This window comes from Canis lupus, chromosome 1 (genome assembly GCF_011100685.1).
Source record: "Canis lupus familiaris isolate Mischka breed German Shepherd chromosome 1, alternate assembly UU_Cfam_GSD_1.0, whole genome shotgun sequence".
In the NCBI taxonomy this organism is placed as follows: Eukaryota; Metazoa; Chordata; class Mammalia; order Carnivora; family Canidae; genus Canis; species Canis lupus.
The window spans coordinates 112973825-112984947 of NC_049222.1; the positions used below are offsets into that span (position 1 = coordinate 112973825).

General features: G+C 49.0%; 1 protein-coding gene across 12 annotated transcripts in view; it reads left to right on the forward strand.

Moving 5' to 3' along the window:
- POU2F2 (POU class 2 homeobox 2) overlaps positions 1-11123 on the forward strand; it is a 95782-nt gene that overhangs the window by 78987 nt on the left and 5672 nt on the right. For 5 of the 12 annotated variants that reach the window (XM_038528762.1, XM_038528761.1, XM_038528763.1 and 2 more), the window contains 9 exons: positions 5333-5438; positions 5526-5617; positions 7030-7191; positions 7358-7499; positions 7588-7736; positions 7821-7997; positions 9293-9359; positions 10586-10787; positions 10920-10993. In XM_038528762.1, the coding sequence (XP_038384690.1) occupies positions 5333-5438; positions 5526-5617; positions 7030-7191; positions 7358-7499; positions 7588-7736; positions 7821-7997; positions 9293-9359; positions 10586-10787; positions 10920-10993 (1171 nt within the window). The remainder of the gene's footprint in view (positions 1-5332; positions 5439-5525; positions 5618-7029; positions 7192-7357; positions 7500-7587; positions 7737-7820; positions 7998-9292; positions 9360-10585; positions 10788-10919; positions 10994-11123) is intronic. The other 7 variants (XM_038528768.1, XM_038528770.1, XM_038528771.1 and 4 more) reach the window with 3 other exon arrangements.

Below are 11123 nucleotides of genomic sequence, written 5' to 3' on the forward strand. Positions count from 1 at the left end.
AGACACCTCTCTTTTAGGCTTCTGGGGAGGAAGGGGGATTTTCACTGAGAGTCACACCAGGGAGAGACAGTGGTTAACAGATATTTTAATTACCAAGCTAGTCAGAAGAACATTGGTAATAAGACTTTATTTCTGGCTTTATTCTTTGATTCAGGTCAGTGGGCATTTAATGGGGGCTGACCAGACTGTGTTGAGGGTTAGGGATACAAGAATAAGACATGGCCTCTGCCCCCGAGAGTTACAGTATAGCAAGAGGAAAAATTGTACATAAACAAATGCACTGCGTTGCGAGAAATGCAGTGTAGAGCAGGATGGGTTCAGTTTTGTGGGGCCTGATGTTTATACAATTTTCAGGTCCTTTTAGAGAAAAAGAAGAAAAAATTATGGGATCAAAATTAGGTATGGGGACTTGGAAGAGTCCGTTATAAAGGGTGGGGGGCTGAATTCTAAGCTTTGCTCATGTTGTGGCCAGGCCTCATCTGGAAGGGACGCCTCTATGTGAGTTATCAGGTGGAGGAGTCTCAGAAAAGGCAGAATGGACACAGTTTTGAAGGATAGAGTGTTGGGGCTTCAAATCCCTTAAGCTGCATTCTTAGATGGTTAGCAGCTAGAGTGAAGAAGTGAGAGGTCAGGAGCATCTGGGTACTCTGTCCACTTTCTGAGGCACAGAGAGAAAGCAGAGGCCTTTGCAGTCAAAACACAAATAGCTGGAAAAACAGGGATGTTGGGCAGAAGTGACTGTTCAGTTGGGTAGGTGGGGGTGGGAATCTTTATTTATTTAGGCTAGGTAAATGTTCAAAACTCAAGAGATATGGAAGGATTTACAGTGTTGCTAGTTTCTGGTATAGCTTTCCAGGTATAGTCTATGCAAACCCAGGAAATACCTAGATATACTTTTTTATTTTTATTTTATTTTTATTTTTTATTTTTTAATTTTTTTAATTTTTTTAAATTTTTATTTATTTATGGTAGTCACACACACACACACACACACACACACAGAGAGAGAGAGAGAGAGAGAGAGAGAGAGAGAGAGGCAGAGACACAGGCAGAGGGAGAAGCAGGCTCCATGCACTGGGAGCCCGACGTGGGATTCAATCCCGGGTCTCCAGGATCATGCCCTGGGCCAAAGGCAGGCGCTAAACTGCTGCGCCACCCAGGGATCCCATACTTTTTTATTTTTAATCTTTTAAAGATTTCATTTATTTATTGATGAGAGACACACAGAGAGAGGCAGAGACATAAGCAGAAGGAGAAGCAGACTCCTGCAGGGATTCCAATGCAGGACTCGATCCCCTAACCCCAGGATCATATCCTGAGCTTAAGGCAGACACTCAACTGCTGAGCCACCCAGGCATCCCTAGATATATATATATTTTTAATAGCACAAATAGCAGCACATTAGACCCACTGTTCTGTCTCTTGAGCTCTCCACTCAACAGGACATCTTAGAGATTGTTCCATATCAGGACACAAAGAGTGTCCTCATTCTTTTTGGTGAATGTATAGTATTCCATCATAAAGATCCACCCTAATTCATTTACCCATTCCCCACTGCTGTGCGTCCAGCTTGTTTCTACTTTTGCTAAAAACACTCCACACTGCTAGGAATATCATTCCAGAAAGATCATTTTGCACAACAAGTGTGAATGTATCTCTAAGATAAATTCCTAGAAGTGAAATGGCTGAGTCAAAGGGTATATGCCTTTGTAATTCTGACACACATTGCCAAATTATCTTCTCAGCAGTGAGTGACATGCAAGACTGTTTTCCCCAGGGCAGCCCCAGTGGCGCAGCGGTTTAGCGCCACCTGCAGCCCAGGGCGTGATCCTGGAGACCTGGGATGGAGTCCCACGTCGGGCTCCCAGCATGGAGCCTGCTTCTCCCTCTGCCTGTGTCTCTGCCTCTCTCTCTCTCTCTCTCTCTCTCTCTCTGTGTCTCTATGAATAAATAAATAAAATCTTAAAAAAAAAACTTAAAAAAAAAAAGACTGTTTTCCCCATATGCCCCAACAGAGGGTGTTCTGCACTACTGTCATCTTTGCCGATCAGCTAGGTAAAAACAGTATCTCAGTGCAGTTATAGCTGTGTTTATCTTTTTGTGAATGAATCTGAATGTTTTTTAATTCAGAGCTGTTTGTATTTCTTTTGCTGGGCAGTTGCCAGACCTATGCTGGCCAGCTTACTATTGGATTGTTAGGTTTTTTTTTCTTATTGATTTGTAATCACTCTTTATATGTTAAAGAAATGAACCCTTTGTGTCAGGTTGCTTATGTTTTTCCTCAGCTTGTTCATTTCCTGGGACATTAAATTGGTCTTTGGAATAAAGATAGCATTGGGAGGAATTGAGGGGCATGTATCATTGCCCTCAATTTCTTGGAAGGAAAAAGAATGTTACTCCAAGTAACATAACTTTCGATTGTACATAAAAGTTGCTAAGTAAATCATGAAGCATCAGTATTGGCTCAATCAACAAATATATGTGGAGCACTTACTGGGTACCAGATGCTATTCTAGATGCTGAGATTATAATAATGACCAAAACCATCAAGATCACACTGTCGTGGAGCTGACATATCAGTGACAGAGATGCACTGTGAAAGAGTAAACAGAAAGAGAGATACCTACCTTGAGATGGTGATAAGTCTTACAGAAGAGGTGAAATGGAGATAACAAAGGGAGGGGTGGTGGTGGCTGCTTTAGATGGTCAATGAGGGCATCTCTGAAGAAGTGATTCTTTTTTTTAAGAGAGAGAGCATGTGTATCTGGGTGGGGAGGCAGAGGGAGAGAGAATCTTTTTTTTAAGGATTTATTTATTTATTTATTTATTTATTTATTTATTTATTTTAGAGAGAGTGAGCACAAGAGGGAGGAGCAGAGGGAGAGGGAGCTGGACATGGAGCCTGATGTGGGGCTCAATCTCATGACTCTGAAATCACCACCCTGAGATCATGACCTGAGTGCATCAGATACTTAACTGACTGAGCCACCCAGACACCCCTGAAGAGGGGATTTTACGTGAAGACCCGAGTGACAAGGGCCTAGGCAGGATAATAAGAACTAGAACTGCCTGGTAGAGGGAATAGCATGTGCAAAGGCCTGAGGTAGGAGTTGAGATCAGGAAGGTTTTGGTATAAAGGACCTTAGTGAGCAGGTGAGGGTGTTTTGATTGTATTATTGTGGCTATGAGAAACCATTAGAGTATTTGTGGTGTGTGTTTGTGTGTGTGCACGCGTGTGTAGGGGGTTTTGCTTTTTCTTTCGGAAATGTTCAAACCTAAAAGTAGAGAGTATGATATAAGGAACTGCACATGCCTTCACAGAGCTCAATAGATATCAACCTTTTGTCAATCCTGTTTCATCTGGGTATACGTTTCACTTTTTTGGTGGAAAGGCTGGATTATTTTTTCTTCTCCTTCTTACCCTGCCTCATTTCCCTTAAAAAAAAAAAAAAAAAAAAAATCTTTCGGGCAGCCCCAGTGGCGCAGCGGTTTAGCGCCGCCTGCAGCCCAGGGCGTGATCCTGGAGACCCTGGATGGAGTCCCACGTCAGGCTCTCTGTATGATGCCTGCTTCTCCCTCTGCCTGTGTCTCTGCCTCTCTCTCTCTCTCTCTGTCTCTATGAATAAATAAATAAAATCTTTTAAAAAAACCTTTTCATTGAAGTATAACAAATACTGAAAAGTGCACAAATTATAAGTATACAGATCAATGACATTCACAAACTGAGCATACCCATGTAACTAGTACCCAGATCAAGAACTAAATATAGGGGATCCCTGGGTGGCGCAGCGGTTTAGCGCCTGCCTTTGGCCCAGGGCGCGATCCTGGAGACCCGGGATCGAATCCCACATCAGGCTCCCGGTGCATGGAGCCTGCTTCTCCCTCTGCCTGTGTCTCTGCCTCTCTCTCTCTCTCTCTCTCTGTGACTATCATAAATGAATAAAAATTAAATAAAAAAGAAGCAAGAATGCTGAATTTAAAAAAAAAAAAAAAAAAAGAACTAAATATGGCCAGCCCCCCAGAAGCCCCTGGGATGCCTTCTAGCCTCTACCTCCCAAAATGCAAATTGAACCATATAGGATGTTCTCTGTGGTGTCTAGCTTCTTCCATGTATCATGTTTGGGAAGTTTATTTTGCTCTGTGTCATTATGGATTGATTGTAGACTGCCCCTTCTCATTGCTGTAGCATTCTAGTGAATCAATTCACTTACCCATTCAATTCTTGATGGGTATTTGGGCTTTATTTAGGTTTTGCTTACTACAAATGGTTCTGCTGTGAACATTCTGGTACATGTCTTTTGGTGAACACATGCACATACTTATGGTGGCTTATACCCAGGTGTGGAACCACTGGGTCATGAGGCAGGTGTATGTTTTCTAGAGCTGCTGTAACAACCAACCACAAACTGGCTGTCTTTTTTTTTTTTTTTTTTTAGATTTATTTTATTTTTTCATTCATGAGAGACAGACAGAGAGAGGCAGAGACACAGGCAGAGGGAGAAGCAGGCTCCCTGCAGGGAGCCTGATGTGGGACTCTATCCGTAATTCCGGGATCACACCTGAGCTGAAGGCAGACGCTCAACTGCTGAGCCACCCAGGCGTCCCACAAGCTGACTCTCTTAACAGAAATTTATTATTTCACAGTTCTGGAGGCTACATGTCCAAAGCCAATGTGTTGGCAGGGTTGGCCATCTTCTCTTTAGGTAGTGCCTTCCTTCTGTACGCATTTGTCTGTGTGTCCAAATCCCCCCTTACTAAATGGACACTGGTCTTATTGGATTAGGACCCATCCTAATGACTTAATTTTAACCTGATCTTCTGCAAAGACCCTATATCCAAATAAGGCCACACTCTAGGGTTCTAAGGGTTAGGATTCCTACATATCTTTTGAGAGGAGGATGCAATTCAAGCCATAACAGTGCCAAAGAGCTTTCCAAAGTGGTTGAACAAATTTACTGTGCCAGAGTATTTTAAAGCTAATTCCAGCCATGGTATCATTTGCCTTGAGGGTTTTAAAAGAAGGGAAGACTTGGTCTGATTTACATTTTTAAACGATAGTATTTGTTCTGTGGGAATGTTAAGACAAGGCAAATATTTCTTCAAGAAAGGAAAGATAAATAAAGAGCGAGCTCTCCTGGGACAGCCCAGATAGTTGCTATGATAGCCCCAGGGTTGGGAGAAGCCTCCTAGGCGCCCTTAGCTCTGGACGTAATTCAGAGACCACGCCCCATGCCTTACTGCCCTCCCTGGGGAACCCCTCAGGGCTCAAGCAATGCAGAAGGAGCTGGGCCAGGACTCAGGTTGTCTTTCTGTCCGTCCTCCTCCCTGCCAGGACATACAGCAGCTCCTCCAGCTTCAGCAGCTGGTGCTTGTACCGGGTCACCACCTCCAGCCACCTGCTCAGTTCCTGCTGCCACAGGCCCAGCAGAGTCAGCCAGGTAAGCCCCACCCCCATGGCCTCCCTGATGATGCCTCCACAAAACTCTCCTCCCCCCTCACCCGGTGCATTCCTCTTGTCTCTCCAGGCCTGCTACCGACGCCAAATCTCTTCCAGCTACCTCAGCAAACCCAGGGAGCTCTTCTGACCTCCCAGCCCCGGGCCGGGCTGCCCACACAGGTGAGAATGTCCATAGAGTGAGTGTGCCAGGCTGGGTGAATGGGGGTGGGAAGGTAAGGGTCTCCTCTCCCTTTGACCTTCCTCAGGACCACAAAGGCCAGGACAGGAGTTGGGGAGACCTGGGGTCCAGCCCTGCTCTGCCACAGATTTGTTGTAGGACCTTGGACAAGCTGTTCTCCCTGTCTGGTTCAGCTTCTTTCTCTATAGAACCAGGGGAGTCAGGCAGGCCAGTGGCTCTTAACTCTTTCAGACACATGGCTCCTTTGAGAATCTGAAGAAAGATTTAGATCTGACCCCCATTGCCCCCCAAAAATGCACACATGCATAAGCACACAAAAAACCTATAAATTATGGCTTGGCCTTTCTTTCAGTTTCCTGACTGGGTTCTAGATTTTAATAATAATCTTTCGTGATTCTTTACAGATTTCAACATTCCCTCCTACCCACTTATTTTTAACAGCCCTTTCAAAAATAGATGCACTATTTCAGAAAACCCAAAAAATTTAGAGACTAATATGGGTCTGAGCTGAATTCTGATATTCAAAATGCTTGGAAAACCAAGTTGTTTTTGTAATGTGAAACCAGAAGTCATTTGGCTGCAAAACTTGTCTTGACCTAAGGCAAGGAGTATGACTTTTCTTTCTCCCTTCTGTGTGATATTTGTGCTTTTCTGAGAGCTGTGAATATGTTCAATTATGGGGTAATGTCTTGACCCTGATGGGGGGAGTCATGTTATTTATACATGCCCCATGTAGGCTTTCTAAAATCTACAAAATTTCTGAATTCCAAAACACATCTGGCCCTAGCATTTGGATAATGGATCAAGGACTTGTGTGACCAACGTGGCTGCACTCACCACCTGTTTCAGATATTTTTAGGGAAATGAAGCATTCTAGAGAGAGTGGTTCATTCTTTGTAAATCCCCCAGTCACCCTCCCCATCTACTTTAAAAAATATTTTCACTTTATTTGCAACCTTTCAACAGATTCTCCCATCAACGCCATGGGATGGGCAGAGCAGCCATGACTCCTTCCATTCTGCAGGGAGGGGGAAACGGAGGCCCAGGGAGATTAAGAAATTTGTCTAAGTTTCCCAGCAATTCGGTAGCAGAGCCAGTCTTTGATTCCCTGACTGAGAGAACGATAAAACCATGGCCCCCACCTCCAGGGAAAAAAGTCCTTGGTTGAATGGAGCTGGCTGCTCCTTCTGGGAGTTTGCAGGCTGGGAGGGAATGTGCAGAGAGAGAGTTCGGGTCAGTGAGTGCGCATCAGCCTCCTGGAGACAGGTACAGAAGAGCCTGCAGGAAGACGCGGGACCGCTGGGAGGGAAGGGGAAGGAGGAGTGCGTAGCCATCGCTGAGCCCCATCCTGGTGCTCGGTCCTGCATCCCACCCCCCCTGCCCACCCTACCAGGCCGTGACCCGCCCCACGCTGCCCGACCCGCACCTCTCGCACCCGCAGCCCCCCAAATGCTTGGAGCCACCATCCCACCCCGAGGAGCCCAGTGACCTGGAGGAGCTGGAGCAGTTCGCCCGCACCTTCAAGCAACGCCGCATCAAGCTGGGCTTCACACAGGTCTGGGGCCACCCAGCAGCACGGGCCTGGGCATGAGGGTGACCTGGCCTAGCCAGATGGTGGGGTTGGGCAGGGCCAGGGGTGTGGCTAGCCCGTGCACCTGGGTGAGCCCGGCACCAAAAGGCAGGGCCTGACCGCTGACCCCATTCCCACCCCACTGGACCAGGGTGACGTGGGCCTGGCCATGGGCAAGCTCTATGGCAACGACTTTAGCCAGACGACCATCTCCCGTTTCGAGGCCCTCAACCTGAGCTTCAAGAACATGTGCAAACTCAAGCCCCTCCTGGAGAAGTGGCTCAACGACGCAGGTGAGACTGGCCTGGGGCTCCCACGGCGGGAGGTGGGTGGTGGGCCTGGGAGGCGCCCTCTCATGCCCCCGTCTCCTCCTGGGCACAGAGACTATGTCTGTGGACTCAAGCTTGCCCAGCCCCAACCAGCTGAGCAGCCCCAGCCTGGGCTTCGACGGACTCCCCGGCCGGAGACGCAAGAAGAGGACCAGCATCGAGACAAACGTCCGCTTCGCCTTAGAGAAGAGTTTTCTAGCGGTGAGGCCGTGGCTTCCTGGGCAGCCCTGATGGGAGGGGGGTGTGTTAGTGTGGACCTGGGGTTCACCACCCCTCTGCCCACAGAACCAGAAGCCTACCTCAGAGGAGATCCTGCTGATCGCAGAGCAGCTGCACATGGAGAAGGAAGTGATCCGCGTCTGGTTCTGCAACCGGCGCCAGAAGGAAAAACGCATCAACCCGTGCAGCGCAGCCCCCATGTTGCCCAGCCCGGGGAAACCGGCGAGCTACAGCCCCCATCTGGTACCAGGAACCCCTCTGAGGGGTGGGGGTGGGGCATAAAGCTATGGCAACACCATGCCCCTAGGCAGCCATGTCTATGAAGAAGCACAGCCTACTGGGTTGTTCACAGTGCCTAGCACAGAGGCAGGGAGACTCACCGTTGGGATCAGGCTGTCATATGGGTGGAGCACAGTCACACAAGGACACAGTTTCCAGGGTACTGTAGTCTTATGTGGGGGATTCAAGCACACACAGAGACACACCAACAGAGCCAAAAATAGTTGTCACAGGGCAGGGCCACACAGGGATGGATCCCAGGTAGGAGATGGAGGTACTGTCCCCGCCCCGACACACACAAGGTTCACAGCCACACACACAGATGCAGGCAGGGACAGCATTACGTCCCTGGTTGTACATTCAGGTTCACAGCTGGACACAAGCCCACTCGGGATCAGACACACTGGGACACCCCTTTATTGAATCTCTCGTGCAAAAGGCTGTGACACTGGAGAGGGGAGCCCCCCACCCCCACCCCTGGTATGGAGGAAGAAGAGACCATCTGAACTGAGTCATAAAGGATGAGGGAGAGGTAGCCAGCCACTTGAAGCATGGACAAAGGGACTGCTGTGTGCAATGGTCTAGAAGCCCGAGTGTGCTGAGACCAAACTGAGGAACTCCAGTGCATTTTAATGTGGGTGGAGTAGGAATACATATGTATAGGGGGTGGGCAGGGGCCAGATTCTCAAGTAACATGCTGAGGAGCTTGAACGTGAACCATGGGCGGTGAGGAGCTAAGGAGGAGTTTTGAGCTGGGGAGGGACAGGGTTCCATTAAATGAGGCTTCTGGAGCTGATGGAAGGATGGGACTGGAGGCAGGGAGGCCAAGGAGGCTGGTGGGGGTGGTCCCAGAAAGTCAAGCAATATGACCTCCCAACACTCTGATGCAGAGATATCCCTTATCATCATAACACCCATTCCCCACCCTCATCCCCACCCCCGTGCAAACACACACACACACACACACACACGCGCGCGCTTATGCACACTTTAGACCTGCAATGGATGGTGTCAGAAGAAAGGTAGGGGAACACTGTCAACTGGGAGTTATTTCTTCCCACCTGTGGCTTGAAATCACTTTGGGTAAATGTCAAGATAGATATGATGGAAAGAACCATAGCATAATACAAGCATTGCATTGTGCCCAAAGCCCCTCTCCCCCCAGCCTTGGGGCAGATGACTGGGGCTCTTACCCACAGGGAGTGTCATGGGGGGTGCTGGGAAATGGCCTCACCATGCCTTCTTTTCTCTTTCCCCAGGTCACACCCCAAGGGGGTGCCGGGACCTTGCCATTGTCCCAAGCTTCCAGCAGTCTGAGCACAACAGGTCAGGGAGGGCAGGAGCCTGTGAGGGGGTGTTGGGAGGACACAGTACAGGTCCGAGGTTCTCTAGTAGCTCAGGGCATCCGTGGGCCTCAAGGCTGAGCCTGGGGATGAGGGAGGCAGGGGTCACAGAGGGGAAAGGGCAGCCTCATCCCTTCCTGCCAGAGCAGCTCGGCTCTCATCTGCTTTATGATTTCATATGAGAAAAACATGGGCTTGCTAAACATTGATGTACTCAGGTTCTGTTCCTGGCTTTTATAAACTGTGAACTCTAGAAGTGACTTTACCTCTCTGAGCCTCAGTTTTTATAAAATCTTTGTGAACGTGTAATACACAGAAAAGCTATATACAGGAATATATACATACAAGAGTGTGTATGTCTGTGTACACCAGACCAAACCCCCTTTACTCCCTTCCTGGCACAGGCATGTTTAACACCATATACAAGAATAATAGAAAACTGGAGTCTGGCTGGCTCAGTTGGTGGACTATGCAGCTCCTGATTTTGGGGTTGTGAGTTCGAGCCCTACATAGGGTATAGAGATAACTTAAATAAATAAACAAACAAACAAAAAAGAATAGAAAACAAACATCATATTGATTTTTCTCATATTAAGAGTTATTAAGTGGAAGTTTATAAAGTAATAAGGGTGTGCCTGGCACTATCTAAACTCATTTGAAATGAGAATATTGATGACTCATTTTATCCTCACAACCACTTTATGAAATAGGTTCTATTATTATACCTTTTTTCCAGATTAGGGAACTGAAGACCAGAGAGGTGAAGGCACTTGCCCAAGGGCACAGATGGGACTGAACAGCCAGGAAATTGCTGCCCTGGCTGTCTGGCCCAAGTGTGGGCTCTGAGCCCTGTCACCTCGGTGGGCACAGCCGCAACCCCCTGCCTGGCTCCTAGAGGGAGCCATGGGGCATAGTCTTCTGGGCGCCCGGAGCAGGGGTTCAGGGCAAGGTTCGTGCTGTGTGTGAGCGCACCCGGGCACTCGGGCACAGGGCATGGCTCAGTGAGTGGCAACTGCTCTTACTGCGATTATCGTGATCTCTGTCACCGAGGCTGTGGGAAGAGTGGGTGGGAGGCCTAAGTCTGTTCCTCCAGAGAAGATGCTGCAGGGCGCAAGCTGGGGGGGAAGGTGAGCCCAGTTCACACCGACACCGGGTTCCTCGGTGGAGGACAAGTGAAAGCTGAAGTCTCTTTCTATCTCTCTCTGGCAGTTACTACCTTATCCTCAGCTGTGGGGACACTCCATCCCAGCCGGACAGCCGGAGGGGGTGGGGGCGGGGGCGGGGCCGCGCCCCCCCTCAATTCCATCCCCTCTGTCACTCCCCCACCCCCGGCCACCACCAACAGCACAAATCCCAGCCCTCAAGGCAGCCACTCGGCCATCGGCTTGTCGGGCCTGAACCCCAGCACGGGGTAAGTGGACACCTGCAGTTAGGGAGGCTGTGGGGAGAGAAGCAAGGTCGCTGCTGCTTCCTGGGTGGGAGCTGTGCCCCAGTTCTGCTGCCAGCGGGTCCCCTGCTAACGCCTCTGCTTTGCCTCTTGCAGAAGCACAATGGTGGGGTTGAGCTCCGGGCTGAGTCCAGCCCTCATGAGCAACAACCCTTTGGCCACTATCCAAGGTGCGTGCTGCCTCATGTCACTCCCATCGCCACCAGCCTGGCCCCCTGGGGCCTCGAGCCCCCCTCATTGCTGCTCCAGCCATGCCATCCTGCCCCCCGCTCACTGCATTGCTCGCCTCTTCATACCCAT